The 21,734-nt window shown below is 42.6% G+C and overlaps 1 protein-coding gene across 1 annotated transcript in view; it reads left to right on the top strand.

Annotated features, from left to right (window-relative positions):
* The first annotated feature begins 3,726 nt into the window (after positions 1 to 3,726).
* LOC135558408 (RNA-binding Raly-like protein) overlaps positions 3,727 to 21,734 on the top strand; it is a 49,292-nt gene continuing 31,284 nt past the window's right edge. The window contains exons 1-2 of the mRNA XM_064992188.1: positions 3,727 to 3,764; positions 11,603 to 11,859. Coding sequence (XP_064848260.1) covers positions 3,727 to 3,764; positions 11,603 to 11,859 — 295 coding nt within the window. The remainder of the gene's footprint in view (positions 3,765 to 11,602; positions 11,860 to 21,734) is intronic.

The following is a 21,734-nucleotide window of genomic DNA, read 5'->3' as shown; positions in this document are numbered from 1 at the left end:
CCACCTGACCATCACTGCTAACACATCAACAAATGGCAGCTACTGACCATAAAAGGGGCAATCGGCAGTTGATAGATCCATTTTTGGACTATGAATACTTACCCATTGATTCTTGAAAGAATGTAACTTATAAATGCTTTATGAGATTAGTTCACCTGCCATACCCCATCAGAGCCCAAAATATAAGCTGAAGTTTAAAGTTTTATTAGTCATACATATGGGATACATCGTCCAAGGAAAAGCTTACTTACAGCTTACAGGTTCCTGCTCGAAAATACAGTAACAAGAAATAAGATAAAAATACAAACAATAATACATTTCTCAGTAGAATAGAATAAACATTTTAGCATAAGTATAATACAGGAAGGCACAATTTATAGTCCAAAATTTACTGTATTGGAGAAGGGCGTTGGGGGGGGGGGTGTATTAACTGACCAGTAGGATTAGAGTCTGGTAGCAGCAGTTGTATGTACAGTGCCTGTTAGAAAGTTTGGACACACCTACTTTCTTTATTTTTATTGTTTTCTAATAGTGAAGACATCAAAACTATGAAAAACTATTAAATAACACATACGGAATCATGTAGTATCCAAAAAAGTGTTCAACAAATGAAAATAGATTTTATATTTTATATTCTTCAAAGTAGCCACTGCTTGCCTTGATGACAGCTTTGCACACTCTTGGCATTCTCTCAACCAGCTTCATGAGGTAGTCACCTGGAATGCATTTCAATTAACAGGTGTACCTTGATAAAAGTTAATTTGTTGATTTTCTTCCCTACTTAATGCATTTGAGCCAGTCAGTTGTGTTGTGACAAAGTAGGATTGGTATACCGAAATAGCCCTATTTGGTAAAAGCCTAAGTCCATATTATTGCAAGAACAATTCATAAAAGCAAAGAGAAACGACAGTCCATCATTACATGAACTTCAGTCAATATGTAAAATGTCAAGAACTTTTGAAGTTTCTTCAAGTGCAGTTGCAAAAACTATCATGCGCTATGATGAAACTGGCTCTCATGAGGACCGCCACAGGAAAGGAAGACCCAGAGTTACCTCTGCTGCAGTTGATACGTTCATTAGAGTTACCAGTTTCAGAAATTCCACCCAAATAAATGCTTATAGAGTTCAGGTAACAGACACATCTCAACATCAACTGTTCAGAGGAGACCTTCAGGCCTTCATGGTCGAATTGCTGCAAAGAACCCACTACTAAAGGACACCAATAATAAGAAGATAGTTGCTTGGGCCAAGATACATGAGCAATGGACCGGTGGAAATCTGTTCTTTGGTCTGATGAGTCCAAGTTTGAGATTTTTTGGTTCCATCAGCCGTGTCTTTGTGAGACGCAAAGTAGGTGAATGGATGATCTCTGCATGTGTGGTTCCCACCGTGAAGCATGAAGGAGGTGTGATGGTGTGGGGGTGCTTTGCTGTTGACACTGTTGGTGATTCATTTAGAATTCAAGGGACACTTAACCAGCATAGTCACCACAGCATTCTGCAGCAATACGAAGTCCCATCTGGAGGGACTATAATTTGTTTTGTTTTTCAACAGGACAATAACCCAAAACACACCTGACCAAGAAGGAGAGTGATGGAGGGCTGCATCAGATGACCTGGCCTTCACTATCACCCAACCTCAACCCAGTTGAGATGGTTTGGGATGAGTTGGACTGCAGAGAGAAGCATCCAACAAGTGCTCAGCATATGTGGGAACTCCAAGACGGTTGAGAGAATGCCAAAAGTGTGCAAAGCTGTCAACCATGCAAAGGGTGGCTACTTTGGAGAATCTAAAATCTATTTTGATTTGTTTCACATTTTTTGGTTACTACAAGATTCCACATGTGTCATTTCATAGTTTTGATGTATTCACTATTATTGCACAATGTAGAAAATAGTTTTTTTAAATAAACTTTTGACTGGTACTGTATATGTGTCTGGGTGCGTGTGTGTATGTGTACTAAGGTATGGAGAATCAGAGCAGGTGGTCAGTCCAGGTTGTTTTACTCCAATGTTTGTAAACAAAATGAATTTAAAACAAACACTGTATAGCCTTTAAACATGGTTATAACTACTATTGTGATATCATGAGAGTGGTTACATTTCGACCAGACCCATCCCATAGCTTTTTAGTGAAACAGGGACGGGGAGTTATTCTTTCAACTGCTGATTGGTGCTTTAATGATGGTTACTTACCTCAGGGCCCCTAATGACTGTAATGAAATGTCGCTGGAGAGATTAGCTCTCTCCTATAGTAGCTAGCCCAGTTCAGTGAACAGACAGACAGCTCTGAGACAGCTCTCATCTCCTCCCATTAGAACCACTTATGACAGGACCCCTGGATGGTTGATTAGTCAGCTAATGGACTCACCACTGTAAACCTCAGACTGGAACTGTGACATGCCCAACAGAGTTAGTAGGTTTCGATTAGAGAGCAGAGCACATCTAATGCACTCTACAGTTCACACCAACTCATCATCTGCAATGTTCTATAGAGCAGGGGTCACCAGCCTTAACAATCAAGGTTAGGTTCATTACCCTGGTCACAGATTAGTTTGTCTGTTTTCTGTCTTGCCATTCTTTATATACTGTGGCTGTGAAAAGCAGGATAACTTTGCAGTGTGTGACAGCTGAGGAGAGACTTGGCTGTTGAGAGAAATGGAGTGAAAAGAGAGGATGGGATGGTGAGAATTGTGTGGAAAGATAATGTCTTAGAGAGAGGAGATTAATTGTTGATAGGATTCTCAGGCAGACTCTTCTTTGAGTGTGTGTGTGTTTGTGTTTGTGTGTGTGAGCTGGACTCGCCCCAGACTCACAGCTCATGTTCTGCCTGCCACTCCAGTGGAATCAGCTGTTGTTACCAACAGTTATCACTACAGTGCTGTGAAAGGTTGTGAAAGGTGTCTGCTGAGAGATGACATTCCAATCAGAAGTAGGCACAAATAGTTGAGATGCGCTTGATTTGGCTTTCACTGTCCTGTGGAGTAGTCCTAAAGACGCAAGCTCCATGCAAAATCAGACAGACCTCAGGGTGTTTTCACGTATTGTCCTCTTAAAAAGAACCAATCTCAGTTGTCGTTGAAGTGAACTCAGTTCTCTTTGTGTTCACAATGCCCTTGCCTTTGAATGAGTACTCAACTCTTTTGCCAGGTCACTTCACCTATTTTGTGGTCCGAGTCCTCTTTGCATTCACATTGCTATGTTTAGAATGGAACCAAGTTATTTTTCCAAACATTCACTCAATGCAATGTGGATTTTTACAAAGTGCAGGAATGGCCATACCATCAGATCGTGTTATCAGATAGCTAGATGTCATTTTGGAAGCAAATAGATTTCATTTAGTTAAAAGATGAGACATGGGATAGTTCCGGTTTAGCAGGTGAATGGAGAAGATCAATTGGACGTGGCTCGTGGACGAGGCTCCTACGAATTAGTTAATTTTGCCAAATTTGTACTTTGCATTCCACTTTCTTACATATCATATATTTATTTGATTGATGAGTTCGTAAGTTACCTTTTTGATTCAAATGTCACACGACCTGAGTGGCCCGAAGACCTGTAACTAACGTTTCAACCGCGATGGCAAACGTGAATGGTACTAATGGAGCCGACTCCAGTCTAATTGTTACAGAGCCTCATGCGGTCACACTCATGTCAGAATTCTTTGCGGATGTGCTGGGTCCGGCCATCGTTCCATCACCCCCGAAGCTGGACAGAGCCCACCGCATGCGGCGAAGACGACAACTCCAACGACAACTCCAAGTGTTTATCGTCCTTGTCACTAATACGGTGACAAGGAGCGCATCCTCCAGAGGCTGAGGTCTTTCCTGACCTCAGCTCAAATGTCGCCAAGAAAAGAGTTAAATTCCTCGATGTGAACTGCAAGCTTCATGAGAAGAAAGGGAAATTCTCACTCTGCTTCCCTGCTCGTCTGCACATTGAACATGCCGGGGGGAAGCCACATTTCGACTCCCATGAGGATGCCCAGCATTGGTTCAACAGTCACTTCTGAGCCGTATCCTGGATCTATCACCTATTATTTTGACAGGTAGCATGCATAGCCTAGCCTCTAAGTCGTATCCTGGATCTATGACCTATTATTTTGACAGGTAGCATGCATAGCCTAGCCTCTAAGTCGTATCCTGGATCTATGACCTATTATTTTGACAGGTAGCATGCATAGCCTAGCCTCTAAGTCGTATCCTGGATCTATGACCTATTATTTTGACAGGTAGCATGCATAGCCTAGCCTTTAAGTCAAAGGTATGTTTGACTTTTATGGCAAGGCATTTTTTCTCTCTCCTGCTGCTATTCCTTTTCTACTCGGCAGAAACACTAACATTATTGAACTCTGATAGAAAAATGACTAACACTGTCTTGTGTGGTTACATTTTTGGGAGGTCCTTTTTATTTGACTAGATGGCTAACGTAGTAATGCATAGCTACAATTACAGGCTCTTGCAGAGCTTCCCTCAGTTGTTTTTTCTTTCTTTTTGTCTAGATACTTACTGAAGGACTTTCCCCAACTTTACGCCATATTGATCATTTGTATGGACACTGCCCCTTTTTTTTTGTAACAGGGTAACATACTATGGGATACTTATTTGGCCATCCTGAAGACAAATTGTATATGTATTGCACTGATTGAAGACTCCCTGAGTCTTCAATCAGTGCAATACTGATACTGTAATGTAGAACACTGTAATGTGGTGTTACAGTCGTGGCCAAAAGTTTTGAGAATGACACAAATATTAATTTCCACAAAGTTTGCTGCTTCAGTGTCTTCAGATATTTTTGTCAGATGTTACTATGGAATACTGAAGTATAATTACAAGCATTTCATAAGTGTCAAAGGCTTTTATTGACAATTAGATGAAGTTGATTCAGAATCAATATTTGCAGTGTTGACCCTTCTTTTTCAAGACCTCTGCAATCCGCCTAGGCATGATGTCAATTAACATCCAGACCGATGGCAGCCCATTCTTGCATAATCCATGATTGGAGTTTGTCAGAATTTGTGGGTTTTTGTTTGTCTACCTGCCTCTTGAGGATTGACCACAAGTACTCAATGGGATTAAGGTCTGTGGAGATTCCTGGCCATGGACCCAAAATATCAATGTTTTGTTCGCCGAGCCACTTAGTTATCACTTTTGCCTTATGGCAAGGTGCTCCATCATGCTGGAAAAGGGCATTGTTCGTCACCAAACTGTCCCTGGATGGTTGGGAGCAGTTACTCTCGGAGGATGTGTTGGTACCATTCTTTATTCATGGCTGTGTTCTTAGGCAAAATTGTGAGTGAGCCCACGCCTTTGGCTGAGAAGCAACCCCACACATGAATGGTCTCAGGATGCTTTACTGTTGGCAGGACACAGGACTGATGGTAGCGCTCACCTTGTCTTCTCCGGACAAGCTTTTTTCTGGATGCCCCAAACAATCGGAAAGGAGATTCATCAGAGAAAATGACTACCCCAGTCATCAGCAGTCCCTGTAACCTTTGCAGAATATCAGTCTGTCCCTTATGTTTTTCCTGGAGAGAAGTGGCTTCTTTGCTTCCCTTCTTGACACCAGGCCATCCTCCAAAAGTCTTCACCTCACTGTGCATGCAGATGCACTCACACTTGCCTGCTGCCATTCCTGAGCAAGCTCTGTACTGGTGGTGTCCCGATCCCGCAGCTGAATCAACTTTAGGAGACGGTCCTGGCGCTTGCTGGACTTTCTTGGGTGCCTTGAAGCCTTCTTCATAACAATTGAACCGCTCTCCTTGAAGTTCTTGATGATCCAATAAATGGTTGATTTAGACGCAATCTTACTGGCAGCAATATCCTTGCCTGTGAAGCCCTTTATGTGCAAAGCAATGATGACGGCACGTGTTTCCTTTCAGGTAACCGTGTTTGACAGAGGAAGAAGAATGATTCCAAGCACCACCCTCCTTTTGAAGCTTCCAGTCTGTTATTCGAACTCAATCAGCATGACAGAGTGATCTCCAGCCTTGTCCTCGTCAACACTCACACCTGTGTTAGCGAGAGAATCACTGACATGATGTCAGCTGGTCCTTTTGTGGCAGGGCTGAAATGCAGTGAAAATGTTTTTTGTGGATTCAGTTCATTTGCATTGCAATTAATTGCAATTCATCTGATCACTCTTCATTACATTTTGGAGTATATGCAAATTGCCACCATACAAACTGAGGCAGCAGACTTTGTGAAAATTAATATTTGTGTCGTTCTCAAAACTGTACTTTACCGTTTTGTGAATGCCTTTTCAAATGTATTTCACAACTGGTGCTATGGAGCCTCTCCATGTTAGGATAGGAAGGTTTTCTGTTTATATGCACCATAGCTGCGCAAACTTCAACCTGCTGTCTCCATTCGCTGGGGAAGGAGACTTTGGGTTTGGGTGGGAAGGGGAGTGACCTTTTTCGGTCCTATTTTTGTATTATTTTGTTTTTTTTGCTTTGCTTTTTTCATCAGTTTTATCTGTTATCTTTGCAAATGCTTGGTCAGTTTTCACAGCTTTTTCATTTCAATATTTTAGATGGCTAACAATGCTAAAAGTAGTATTATATAGCCCTAATCCCAGAAAGTTTTTATCTTGGAATTCTAAGGCAATGAACGGTCCTGTCAAGAGGTCTAGGCTCTTCTCTCATTTGAAAAAGCTAAAAACAGATGTGGTATTTTTACAAGAGACCCATTTACACGTTAAAGATCATTCAAGGCTACAAAACTCCAGGTTTAGTCAGGTTTCCATTCAGACTTTAACTCCAACGCCAGAGGGGTTGCAATTTTGGTTAGTAAAAGAATACACTTCTCTACTACTAATGTTATTTCAGACAGTAATGGGAGATATTTAATCATAACTGGCACCATTTGGCACACGCCTGTAGTATCGGTCAATGTATATGCTCCCAATTTTGATGATGTTGAATTTGATGTGGTACTTACTATGAACATGGCGACATGACAAGTCATCTGCTCGCACACCAATTAGAACGCAGTGCTGCTCCCCATCTGATTCCCCAAATTAAAGATTCCACTCATAGCTTGATTTCTGACCCTACGGGGATCAATGACACCTTCAAATCTTGAAGTCGGAAGTTTACATACACCTTTACCAAATACATTTAAACTCAGTTTTTCACAATTCCTGACATTTAATCCTAGTAGAGATTTCCTTCTTAAGTCAGTTAGAAACCCCACTCTATTTTAAGAATGTGACATGTCAGAATAATAGGAGAGAGAATTATCACATTCCCAGTGGGTCATAAGTTTACATACACTGAATTAGTATTAGGTAGCATTGCCTTTTAAATTGTTTAACTTGGGTCAAATGTTTCAGGTAGCCTTCCACAAGCTTCCACAATAAGTTGGGTGAATTTTGTCCCATTCCTCCTGACAGAGCTGGTGTAACTGAGTCAGGTTTGTAGGCCTCCTTGCTCGCACACACTTTTTCAGTTATGCCCACAAATTTTCTATGGGATTGAGGTCAAATCAAATCAAATTTTATTTGTCACATACACATGGTTAGCAGATGTTAATGCGAGTGTAGCGAAATGCTTGTGCTTCTAGTTCCGACAATGCAGTAATAACCAACAAGCAATCTAACTAACAATTCCAAAAACTATTGTCTTATACACAAGTGTAAGGGGATAAAGAATATGTACATAAAGATATATGAATGAGTGATGGTACAGAACGGCATAGGCAAGATACAGTAGATGGTATCGAGTACAGTATATACATATGAGATGAGTATGTAAACAAAGCGGCATAGTTAAAGTGGCTAGTGATACATGTATTACATAAAGATGCAGTGGATGATATAGAGTACAGTATATACGTATACATATGAAATGAATAATGTAGGGTATGTAAAAATTATATTAGGTAGCATTGTTTAAAGTGGCTAGTGATATATTTTACATCATTTCCCATCAATTCCCATTATTAAAGTGGCTGGAGTTGAGTCAGTGTGTTGGCAGCAGCCACTCAATGTTAGTGGTTGCTGTTTAACAGTCTGATGGCCTTGAGATAGAAGCTGTTTTTCAGTCTCTCGGTCCCAGCTTTGATGCACCTGTACTGACCTCGCCTTCTGGATGATAGCGGGGTGAACAGGCAGTGGCTCGGGTGGTTGTTGTCCTTGATGATCTTTATGGCCTTCCTGTAACATCGGGTGGTGTAGGTGTCCTGGAGGGCAGGTAGTTTGCCCCCGGTGATGCGTTGTGCAGACCTCACTACCCTCTGGAGAGCCTTGCGGTTGTGGGTGGAGCAGTTGCCGTACCAGGCGGTGATACAGCCCGCCAGGATGCTCTCGATTGTGCATCTGTAGAAGTTTGTGAGTGCTTTTGGTGACAAGACGAATTTCTTCAGCCTCCTGAGGTTGAAGAGGCGCTGATGCACCTTCTTCACGATGCTGTCTGTGTGGGTGGACCAATTCAGTTTGTCTGTGATGTGTATGCCGAGGAACTTACTACCCTCTCCACTACTGTTCCATCGATGTGGATAGGGGGGTGTTCCCTCTGCTGTTTCCTGAAGTCCACAATCATCTCCTTAGTTTTGTTGACGTTGAGTGTGAGGTTATTTTCCTGACACCACACTCCGAGGGCCCTCACCTCCTCCCTGTAGGCCGTCTCGTCGTTGTTGGTAATCAAGCCTACCACTGTTGTGTCGTCCGCAAACTTGATGATTGAGTTGGAGGCGTGCGTGGCCACGCAGTCGTGGGTGAACAGGGAGTACAGGAGAGGGCTCAGAACGCACCCTTGTGGGGCCCCAGTGTTGAGGATCAGCGGGGTGGAGATGTTGTTGCCTACCCTCACCACCTGGGGGCGGCCCGTCAGGAAGTCCAGTACCCAGTTGCACAGGGCGGGGTCGAGACCCAGGGTCTCGAGCTTGATGACGAGCTTGGAGGGTACTATGGTGTTCGATGAACAGCATTCTCACATAGGTATTCCTCTTGTCCAGATGGGTTAGAGCAGTGTGCAGTGTGGTTGAGATTGCATCGTCTGTGGACCTATTTGGGCGGTAAGCAAATTGGAGTGGGTCTAGGGGGTCAGGTAGGGTGGAGGTGATATGGTCCTTGACTAGTCTCTCAAAGCACTTCATGATGACGGAAGTGAGTGCTACGGGGCGGTAGTCGTTTAGCTCAGTTACCTTAGCTTTCTTGGGAACAGGAACAATGGTGGCCCTCTTGAAGCATGTGGGAACAGCAGACTGGTATAGGGATTGATTGAATATGTCCGTAAACACACCAGCCAGCTGGTCTGCGCATGCTCTGAGGGCGCGGCTGGGGATGCCGTCTGGGCCTGCAGCCTTGCGAGGGTTAACACGTTTAAATGTTTTACTCACCTCGGCTGCAGTGAAGGAGAATCCGCATGTTTTCATTGCAGGCCGTGTCAGTGGCACTGTATTGTCCTCAAAGCGGGCAAAAAAGTTATTTAGCCTGCCTGGGAGCAAGACATCCTGGTCCGTGACTGGGCTGGTTTTCTTTTTATAGTCCGTGATTGACTGTAGACCCTGCCACATACCTCTTGTGTCTGAGCCATTGAATTGAGATTCTACTTTGTCTCTATACTGACGCTTAGCTTGTTTGATAGCCTTGCGGAGGAAATAGCTGCACTGTTTGTATTCGGTCATGTTTCCAGTCACCTTGCCCTGATTAAAAGCAGTGGTTTGAGCTTTCAGTTTCACGCAAATGCTGCCATCAATCCACGGTTTCTGGTTTGTGAATGTTTTAATCGTTGCTATGGAAAGGTACCCAGAGTCAGTAGATCTTTACTTCAGAGATACACGTTTTGTGGAGGGCTGGCACTGCCCAACTTTTTATACTATTACTGGGCAGCCAACTTTCAGAAATTGCCATTCTGGTTACATGCTCCATATACCCCATGTGCCACCTAGAGGCACATTCTTGTATTAGGGAGGGAGGAAACCGAGGTGGGTGGACTGAGGTAGGGTGGGGATGTAGGGAAGGGACTAGGGGGGTTGGATGGATGTGTTGTATGGAGGGAGGGTGGTTGGTTGGGATATGGTAAAATCTTTGTACTTCCATTGATGTGCATTTTGTAAAACTTAAATAAAAATATATTTAAAATGAGATGAGACATGGGCCTCCCGAGTGGTGCAATGGTCTTAAGCACTGCATCATAGTACTAGAGGTGTCACTACAGACACTGGTTTGTTCCCGGGCTGTATCACAACTGGCCGTGATCGGGAATTCCATAGGGTGGAGCACAATTGGCCCTGTGTCGTCCGGGTTTGGCCGGGAGGGGCGTTACTTGGCATATCGAACTCTAGCAAACTCCTTGTGGTGGCTGGGCTCCTTCAGGCTGACCTCGGTTGTCAGTTGAACGACAAATTGGTGCTTCTGGGTTAAGCTGGCAGGTGTTATGGACGCATGACTCGACTTTCCCCTCCCGAGCATGTTGGGGAGTTGCAGCGATGAGACAAGACTGAAAAGGAAGAATTTTTTTAAATTTTATTTTATTTTTAATTATACAATTATAATCAGAAGATAATATTTACATGTAAATATTATTGGTAAGAGAATAAATATTAGAAGAATACTGCAGATTAAATAATGCTGTAATTGAAAATTGTACACTGAATGAGAAATGCTATCCGGGATCCTTAGGCCGTCCCTACCCTAAATTCTAAACCTAACCCCTACCCTAGCTTTAACCTTAACCTGTACATTAACCATTTTAAATATCAACTTCAAATGGGGTAATATCAGAGGTGGGATGTCCCAAAGATCCCGGATAGCAAAGACCTTGATTTTGGACTCTAGTTGTGATTCTGTCCAAATACGTCATTCTCATCTCACACTATTCCTACCCCAAAAACAGTCTATAAAGCTATCAGCCTATAGATCACCTATGGCAAACAAATAATCTGAACATCGTGTACAAAACGCCATACAAATTTTGGAATTTCTTTGCATCCTTGACAATCGCTAATCAATATCCAAGAACAGCACACGTTTTTTTCCCACGAACCTGCACATCATCCTTCTGAGGGGTTATGTCAGGGGAAACTGTGTTGCAGTAGTCTAGTGTGTTGCAGGAATAATGACAAGTGAACCTCGGGAGCTTTGTGTTCACATTGCCCCAAAAAAGGGAACCAGACCACGCAATTCAAGCAAATCGAACTCAGACCACCTCACGAGATGGTCTCGGTTCGGTTCACTTCAGGGGCCTCTTTTGAGGGGTCTGAGTTCCCTTGGAGTGTTCACACTGCAGAAAAATTAAGAGAACCGCACTGAGTTTGTAAAAATTGTCTGAAAGGGACCAAGTGTGAAAACACCCTCAAATACTTGAAAGTATTGTGTTTGTGAGAGCTTGCTTGGGTGATCTCAGATTTCCAATGTATTCATAATGGCAAATAAACTTGAAATAGTTTAACTTGACAGTATCTGGCCCTGACAGTATCTGGCCCTGGCAATATCTGACCCTGACATTTTTTTTCTCTCATTTCAGCACGGTGTGGTAGGATGACTGGAAATACTTTCTCTCTCACACACACACACACTCCCCCCCTACACAACCACCCACCCTACACACTCTGACATCTCTTCTCTCCTCCTCGGTCAGTCGGTCAGGGTACAGTAGGATGACTGGTAAGACTCCCACCAGCAACGTGACCAACAAGAATGATCCACGCTCCCTCAACTCCAGAGTCTTCATCGGCAACCTCAACACGGCGGCGGTAACCAAGGCCGACATCGAGGCCCTCTTCGCCAAGTACGGCAGGATCGTGGGTTGCTCCATCCACAAGGGCTTTGCCTTCGTCCAGTATGGCAGCGAGAGGAACGCACGAGTGGCTGTAGCAAGGGAGAACGCCAGGGTCATCGCTGGACAGCCCTTGGGTAACTTGGTTTTTTTGCTTGTCGATTGCAGACAAGGAATATGTTAGGTCTATATTGTGGTAAGAAGAAGATAACTAGTTGTTGTTGATATCACATCAGTGATTGTACTGTGCTTCTCTTCAGCTGTTCTCCTGTTTCTAGTATTGCACTCACTGTCGAGGCCTCTTGAATTGTTGAATGAATCATTAGTTCCAAAGGACAAGCTATTTCAGAGTGGATCCACTGATGCAGAGTACAAGAGAGGCATAAAGTACATTGCATTCAGTATGAGTGGCGATTTTAGCATGCAAATCTTGGTGGGGCAAAATACCCACTTTGTTTTTTACATGCATGCCAGAAAAGCCCCAAAACAACAACACTAAACAATATATTAATTGCACTATAACGGTGACCACAAACTGTTGGGACAGCTTTATGTAGGCCCTAACAGCAGAGTTTTCTTTTCAGGACCATGGAGGGAATCCTTCCCACCGCTACACCTGGCAAACAGCAGAACCTTGTCTGGCAGCGAAACAGTTAATTCTGCCTTAATTAGTGCCTTTTAAAAAAACATGGCTGACTTGCTTAAACAATTGTGCTTTCTACTGACAATTGATATGTACAAACTATGGCATAAGGGAACGTGGAGCGGATAAAAGGCCATCCGTAATTTTGATTAAGACATTAATGAGCGAGCTAGGACCGACGTCGTCAATATAATTCTTTGTGACTATTTATGTATAAAAAAATGTAATGGTATTTTTTACATTGCATAAAAGCAGAGATACAGAGCTACAAAATGGTATATTATAGACTGCATTTGAGGAACAATGGGAAAGTAATTCTGCTTTGAAAATTCATCAACTTGTAACCTCAATTTTGAGAAAATAACCTTTGAATGTTTTGGTACCAACTGGAGAGCTCTTCTTTGTTTACACACATTCAGCTTCGTTCACACCCTCTTAAGCTTTAGACTGAACCATCTCTTTAAAACCTCTTAGGGACCACTTAAGCACCAATCCCGCTCGAATCCCGGAAGCGGGATTGATTTGACAACGTCCAGTGAAATTGCAGCACCCCAAATTCAAAAACAGAAATACTCAAACAAAAATTCATAAAACATACAAGTGTTATACATCAAAATAAAGCTTAACTTCTTGTTAATCCAGCCACTGTGTCAGATTTCAAAAAGGCTTTACGTCGAAATCATACCATGCTATTATCTGAGGACAGCACCCCGCATACAAACACATGAAATTCAGATTTCAACCAGGCAGGTACGCGACAAAAGACAGAAATAGCGATATAATTAATGCCTTACCTTTGAAGATCTTCTTCTGTTGGCACTCCAAAATGTCCCAAAAACATCACAGATGGTCCTTTTGTTCGATAATGTCCTTTATGTCCCAAAAATGTCAATTTATTTGGTGCGTTTGATTCAGAAATACACCGGTTTCAACTCGCCCAACATGCCTACAAAGTATCTAATAAATTACCTGTAAACTTAGTCCAAACATTTCAAACAACATTCCTAATCCAACCTTAGGTACCCTAAAACGTAATGAACTGTTTATAATACCGGATAAAAACAACGTGAAGCGCGCTCCAGGTCACGTGAACCAAATGACTTGAGTACCTCTGAGTGACACATGGAAAGAATAGGACTACTTCTTCATTTCTCAAAAGAAAAACATCAACCCATTTCTAAAGACTGTTGACATCTAGTGGAAGCCATAGGAACTGTAACCAGATTCCTATTAAAAGGGCTTCCCATAGAAAACTAACGGAAAACACATTGACCTCAAAACAACTTCCCTGGATGGATTATGCTCGAGGTTTCTCCTGCCAACTCAGTTCTGTTATACTCACAGACATTCTTCAATCAGTTTTAGAAACGCCAAAGTGTTTTCTATCCAAATCTACTAATAATATGCATATCCTAGCTTCTGGGCCTGAGAAGCAGGCAGTTTACTTTGGGCACGCTTTTCATCTGGACGTGAAAATACTGCCCCTAGCCCAAAGAGGTTTTAAGGGTTCATCCGAGCGTTCTGTCCTAACAGCAGCAGTCAAGCAAGCAACCAAGCTAATTGGTTAACATGCTAGCTACTTCCAGACACAAATGAGAGAACAGCTCACTGAACATTTCTCGCCCTAGCAGTGCTGGTTAGGTTAATTTATGTTAACAAAGCGTGGTGACTGCAACTGTGCTGGCAGATTGTCCAATCGTAAATTCAGAGCATTTCACTCTGGGAGTGTTCAGAGCGTACACTGGATGCTCTCGCCGACGAGTAGGGTTGATCTGAGCGATCTGACCTCACAACAGCAGTCAAGCACCCAAGCTAACCGGCTAACATTGGCTAGTTTGCTAGCTACGTCCAGACACAAATGAACACTCCACTCTGACCATTTTAGTCACCCAGCAGAGCTGGTTAGGCTGTTTTCATATTATCCAGAGTGTTTGTGACAGTAGCTGTGCTGCTGCAACAATTGAATTATGTTTTTTTGCCGACGTTTACTGACACCAGCCATATTGAAGGTGTTGAGCGTTCATCCCATCAGCACTCTGGCACACAGTGCTCTGAAATTGGAGTAGATTACCAGATAGGTAGCTAACCAACCAGGTTCAATGTTAGCTAGCAATGCAAATGGCTCTGAGATACAAATAATAAGATCATACTAGTAATGTTAGCTAGTGAGCCAGCCAGCTAACATTAGCTAGATAAACAATATACTTTAACTTGAAATGAATTCACTTTGTCAAAATTAGAAATGTGTAATATCTGAAAATGTAGCTAGCTAGACTATCTTACCCGTATACATCATAGATGGATGCATCTCCCTGTCACAGATGCCATGGTTGCCCTTAGTTTGAACATATAAATCAGGGGACAGGTGTTTTCTACATCTCCTTAGATATCATACTCTAATTCCACTGATTTCAAAACTCGGTCCTCCAGCAAGTGGAGAGCAACACTTATGCAGTTTTACTACGCAATGCATTTAAAAAACAGCCGCGTTAACACAGGATTGCCGACACATACTGACCAGCTCAAATAGACAGAAGCATGCTATATAGCAGACCAATCCGAACTCATATCTAGGCATGTCCAGCCCACTCATTATCTCAGCCAATAATGGCTAGCGGGAAGGTTGCTGGCTTTTTCTGTGGCTAAACCAACTAGGCTTGTAATTTAACAATTGTATTCGTATTTACAAATGGCAAACAGGTTTGTTTCTAAGGCACATGAAAGTTTACATGTTCCAGAAGGCCTTTCTGACAAAAACAAAAAAGTTTACATTCAAACGGCTCTCCTGTGAAGTAGTAACACTCAACATAAGCCTAGTTTCCTGAAACGAGTCACATTTGTTCAGCACTTTTGAATTGTTCAGCGACGGGATTCAGAACATGGTCCATTATTACAGTATTCTCCCTGTACACCAAGTCAGAACCGTAGGATAAATAAAGGAAGCATATAAGCAGACAATGAAAGCTCTTACAATATTCAATTATTACATTTCTCTAAAACAGGCTATAGGCTACACCACCAAGTCAGAACAGTAGGCTAAGTTACCAAATTATTAGGGTGAGGCACATGGGCTACTAACAGCTTACTCCTCAACATACACTTAGTATTTACTTTATTAGCTATAATATACATATCTCCCTAATATTACATCATTTATGCAGCAGCATACAATACATTTTTGGACTCACCTTGTTGTGCTGTACTCACTTGAACAGGAAGGTGGAGCAGCGTCCTTCTGTGGACAAATTTTGCCATGAAACTTTGTCAACAAAGTCGGGCATTATCTGGATTTAAGGTGCTTTCAAGACAACTGGGAACTCTGAAAAAAACAAGGTTGAATCATGACGTCAGTTTTCTTCAGGTCAGAGCTCTAGGAAGAGGCTTCCGACTTCGAATTCCGAGTTGGATGACCGTTCAAAAACGTATTCCCCAGTCGGAGCTCGTTTTTTCTGAGATTTTCCAGTTTCCAGTTGTTTTGAACGCGGCAAAAGTCATGCTTGATTGACAGCATGGCCAATGTCTTCAACCTTTTCTGGCCCATGACATGTGAATGTTTATCCTTTTCAGCTTGGAAATAAGACCCTTAAACCTACAATTGGACCACACACCCACTCCACTGAATAGGCTAGTGATTGCTTTGCAATGCTTGCAGTTAGCCACTGATTCCACTCATTGTTGAATTTGCAATTTCCAACTTGTTGTGTAATGTTTATGTCCAATGGCTGATGAGCACCGATACTTTTTAATCAAACATTTATTTTCATATGACAAGGATTTGCCAGTAGATTGTCGACCTGATTCATAATGATGACTGCTTGTCTAACTTGCTAGCAAAAATGTTGAAAGTATGATGTTGACATGATCAGTCCAATCAAAACTACGGATATAACTTGATTTGACGTCATTTTAGCTCTGGTCAATGAACTTGAGCCTTCTTGGATGGGCACTTCTAATGTAAATCTTTGGCAGCACCCAAGGGGCTTGAATTTTCTCTCCCCATAGATTTTGTGGTGATGTAGTGTCCCCACAAGGGACAGAACCCTGAGCCAATCACGGCCCAACTAGAGAACATTACCAACCCCTACTCTCCGTTTTCGGCTGGCTGCCTAACAACCATAAGGTATTCAGAACCTTTGCTATGAGACTCGAAATTGAGCACAGGTGCATCTTGTTTCCATTGATCATCCTTGAGATGTTTCTACAACTTGATTAGAGTCCACCTGTGGTAAATTGATTTGACATTATTTAGAAAGGCACACACCTGTCTACAGTATATAAGGTCACACATTTGATATATAAGGTCACACATATATACATGTCAGGTCGAAGGAATTGTCCGTAGATCTCCAAGACAGGATTGTGTCGAGGTACAGATCTGGGGAAGGGTATCAAAAAAATGTCTGCAGCATTGAAGGTCCCCAAGAATACAGTGGCCTCCATCGTTCTTAAATGGAAGAAGTTTGGAACCACCAAGACTTCCTAGAGCTGGCTGCCCAGCTAAACTGAGCATTCAGGGCGAAGGGCCTTGATCAGGGAGGTGACCAAGAGCCTAGTGGTCACTCTGAAAGAGCTCTAGAGTTCCTCTGTGGAGATTTGAGAACTTTCCAGAAGGACAACCGCAGTACTCTACCAATCAGGCAATTATGGTAGAGTGACCAGACGGAAGCCACTCCTCAGTAAAAGGAGTTGCAGGGACTGAAGACTAGTCAGGATCGAGGGAAAGATGAACAGAGCAAAGTACAGAGAGATCCTTGATGAAAACCTGCTCCAGAGTGCTCAGGACCTCAGACTGGGGCGAAGGTTCACCTTCCAACAGGACAACGATCCTAAACATACAGCCAAGACAACGCAGGAGTGGATTCGGAAACAAATCTCTGATTGTCTTTGAGTGGCCCATTCAGAACCTGGACTTGAACCCGATTGAACATCTGTGGAGAGACCTGAAAATAACTGTGCAGCAACACTCCCCATCCAACCTGACAAAGCTTCAAAGGATCTGCAGAGAGGAATGGGAGTAACTCCCCAAATACAGGTGTACCAAGCTTTGAGCGTCATACCCAAGAAGACTCAAGGCTGTTATCTCTGTCAAAGTGCTTCAACAAGGGTTTTTCTTTATTTTACTATTTTCTACATTGCAGCATAATAGTGAAGACATCAAAACCATGAAACAACACATACGGAATCATGTAGTAACTCAAAAAGTCTTAAACAAATCAAAATATATTTTTATATTCTTCAAAGTAGCCACCCTTTGCATTGAAAGCTTTGCACACTCTTGGCATTCTCTCAACCAGCTTCATGAGGTAGTCACCTGGAATGCATTTCAATTAACAGGTGAGCCTTGTTAAAAGTTAATTTGTGGAATTTATTTCCTTCTTAATGCGTTTGAGCCAGTCAGTTGTGTTGTGGCAAGGTAGGGGTGGTATACAGAAGTTAGCCTTATTTGGTAAAAGACCAAGTCCATATTTTGGCAAAAACAGCTCAGATAAGCAAAGAGAAATGACAGTCTGTTATTACTTTAAGACATGAAGGTCAGTCAATCTGGAAAATGTCAATGACTTTGAAAGTTTCTTCAAGAGCAGTCACAAAAACCATCATGTGCTATGATGAAACTGGCTCTCATGAGGATCGCCACAGGAAAGGAGGACCCACAGTTACCTCTGCTGCACAGGATATGTTCATTAGAGTTACCAGTCTCAGAAATTGCAGCCCAAATAAATGCTTGACAGAGTTCAAGTAACAGACACATCTCAACATCAACTGTTCAGAGGAGACTGCGTGAATCAGGCCTTCATGGTCAAATTCCTGCATAGAAACCACTACTAAAGGACACCAATAAGAAGAAGAGACTTGCTTGGGCCAAGAAACATGAGCTATGGACATTAGACCGGTGGAAATCTGTCCTTTGTTCTGATGAGTCCAAGTTTCAGATGTTTTGGTTCCAACAGCCGTGTCTTTGTGAGACGCAAAGTAGGTGAACGGATGATCTCTGCATGTGTGGTTCCCACCGTGAAGCATGGAATGGGTGTGATGGTGTGGGGGTGCTTTGCTGTTGACACTGTCTGTGATTTATTTAGAATTCAAGGGACACTTAACCAGCATGGCTACCACAGCATTCTGCAGCATTACACCATCCCATCTGGTTTGCACTTAGTGGGACTATCATTTGTTTTTTAACAGGACAATGACCCAACACACCTCCAGGCTGTGTAAGGGCAATTTGACCAAGAAGGCGAGTAATGGAATGCTGCATCAGATAACCTGGCCTCCACAATACCCCAACCTCAACCAGAGTAAAGGAAAAGCAAGTGCTCAGCATATGTGGGAACTCCTTCAAGACTGTTGGAAAAGCATTCCATGTGAAACTGGTTGAGAGAATGCCAAGAGTGTGCAAAGCTGTCATCAAGGCAAAGTTATGCTACTATGAAGAATCTCAAATATAAAATATATTTAGAATTGTTTAAAACCTTTTTGCTTACTACATGATTCCATGTGTGTAATTTCATAGTTTTGATGTCTTCACTATTATTATACGTACAATGTAGAAAATAGTCAAATGAAAGAAACTCTTGACTGAGTAGGTGTGTCCAAACTTTTTACTGGTACTGTGTGTGTGTGTGTGTGTGTGTGTGTGTGTGTGTGTGTGTGTGTGTGTATGTGTGTGTATATATATATATATATATTTTTTTTAATTAACAAGTGGGGCTCAAAACAGGCTCTGCCCGACCTGCCCTGAATGACAGGTTGCCACTGAATCAAATGCATCTGAAACATTTGCATTTCAAGAATGTCGACGTGTCACCACAGCTAATTATGAATGTGATACGAATAACAATTTTATACAAATGAACACATTTATTAAAAAGGGCCATTTGAGCTACAGCTGTATTAGCCCTGGAGTCATTTAAAAGCAAAAAATGTCATTTCAACAGCCTGACTCCTGCATTGTTTGGTTAACTGAGGGATGGAGCTGGAGAGATGTATTCAACCACTCTTTTACATATGGTACAGTATATCATTTGAAAATAACAACAGGAAATATCCCAGATTGTGTATTTAATACACCTCTGAATGAGGAGAGCACTATGGCTCATATCTGAATGAGGAGAGCACTATGGCTCATCTCTGAATGATGAGAGCACTATGGCTCATCTCTGAATGAGGAGCGCACTATGGCTCATCTCTGAATGAGGAGAGCACTATGGCTCATCTCTGAATGATGAGAGCACTATGGCTCATCTCTGAATGATGAGAGCACTATGGCTCATCTCTGAATGAGGAGAGCACTATGGCTCATCTCTGAATGAGGAGAGCACTATGGCTCATCTCTGAATGATGAGAGCACTATGGCTCATTTCTGAATGAGGAGAGCACTATGGCTCATCACTGAATGAGGAGAGCACTATGGCTCATCTCTGAATGAGGAAAGCACTATGGCTCATCTCTGAATAAGGAGAGCACTATGGCTCATCTCTGAATGATGAGAGCACTATGGCTCATCTCTGAATGAGGAGAGCACTATGGCTCATCTCTGAATGAGGAGCGCACTATGGCTCAACTCTGAATGATGAGAGCACTATGGCTCATCTCTGAATGAGGAGAGCACTATGGCTCATCTCTGAATGAGGAGAGCACTATGGCTCAACTCTGAATGAGGAGAGCACTATGGCTCATCACTGAATGAGGAGAGCACTATGGCTCATTTCTGAATGAGGAGAGCACTATGGCTCATCTCTGAATGAGGAGAGCACTATGGCTCATCACTGAATGAGGAGAGCACTATGGCTCATCTCTGAATGAGGAGAGCACTATGGCTCATCACTGAATGAGGAGAGCACTATGGCTCATCTCTGAATGAGGAGAGCACTATGGCTCATCTCTGAATGAGGAGAGCACTATGGCTCATCTCTGAATGAGGAGCGCACTATGGCTCAACTCTGAATGATGAGAGCACTATGGCTCATCTCTGAATGAGGAGAGCACTATGGCTCATCACTGAATGAGGAGAGCACTATGGCTCATCTCTGAATGAGGAGAGCACTATGGCTCAACTCTAAATGATGAGAGCACTATGGCTCATCTCTGAATGAGGAGAGCACTATGGCTCATATCTGAATGAGGAGAGCACTATGGCTCATCTCTGAATGATGAGAGCACTATGGCTCATCTCTGAATGAGGAGAGCACTATGGCTCAACTCTGAATGATGAGAGCACTATGGCTCATCTCTGAATGAGGAGCGCACTATGGCTCATCTCTGAATGATGAGAGCACTATGGCTCATCTCTGAATGAGGAGAGCATTATGGCTCATCTCTGAATGATGAGAGCACTATGGCTCATCACTGAATGAGGAGAGCACTATGGCTCATCACTGAATGAGGAGAGCACTATGGCTCATCTCTGAATGAGGAGAGCATTATGGCTCATCACTGAACTTTAGAACTGGAATCCTTCAACGGTCTGTTTGTGAGATGAAAACAATAAAGAAGCTACTGCAAACAACAAACACAGAGTTTTCCCCTCTGACTTCATCGCACTTGTGATAGAAGAGCCCAGTATGTACAGATTGTTTTACCATGCTGCAGGACGCTCCTCAGCTCAGCTCTGCAACTAAAACAATAACCAATATGTACAGATTGTTGTTTTACCATGCTGCAGGACGCTCCTCAGCTCTGCAACTAAAACAATAACCAATATGTACATATTGTTGTTTTACCATGCTGCACGATAAAAAAATAACCAATATGTACATATTGTTGTTTTACCATGCTGCACGATAAAACAATAACCAATATGTACAGGTTGTTGTTTCACCATGCTGCAGGACGCTCCTCAGCTCTGCAACTAAAACAATAACCAATATGTACATATTGTTGTTTTACCATGCTGCAGGACGCTCCTCAGCTCTGCAACTAAAACAATAACCAATATGTACAGATTGTTGTTTTACCATGCTGCACGATAAAACAATAACCAATATGTACAGGTTGTTGTTTCACCATGCTGCACGATGCTCCTCAGCTCGGCAATAACAGCAGTGGTGGGGGCGGCCAGTGGCGCTGTTTCCCCCTACTGTGGATTCCATCTTTAACCTTGTAGTCACACTGCACCCTCCCACTAACATACCATCTATCTGAAGCCATAGTGTTAAGCAGGATAGAATATCAGCTGCGACCTTCTGGACTCTAGTTCATATTTAATAAGAGAAGAGGACTAGACAGGCTTTCTCATTTTTCATGGCGGAAGCAGGGAGTTAATCAATAAGTCATATGGTGAAGATGTATTCTAGAGAGAGAGAAAGAGCATAGAAGTATGTGGTTTAATGCAGGGATGTGACAAATAAAAACACATCTTTACAAACAGACATT

Source organism: Oncorhynchus masou, chromosome 17 (assembly GCF_036934945.1).
Source record: "Oncorhynchus masou masou isolate Uvic2021 chromosome 17, UVic_Omas_1.1, whole genome shotgun sequence".
Lineage (NCBI taxonomy): Eukaryota > Metazoa > Chordata > Actinopteri > Salmoniformes > Salmonidae > Oncorhynchus > Oncorhynchus masou.
The sequence above is the reverse complement of the archived record's forward strand: the minus strand, read 5'-3'. Positions and strand labels throughout refer to the sequence as shown.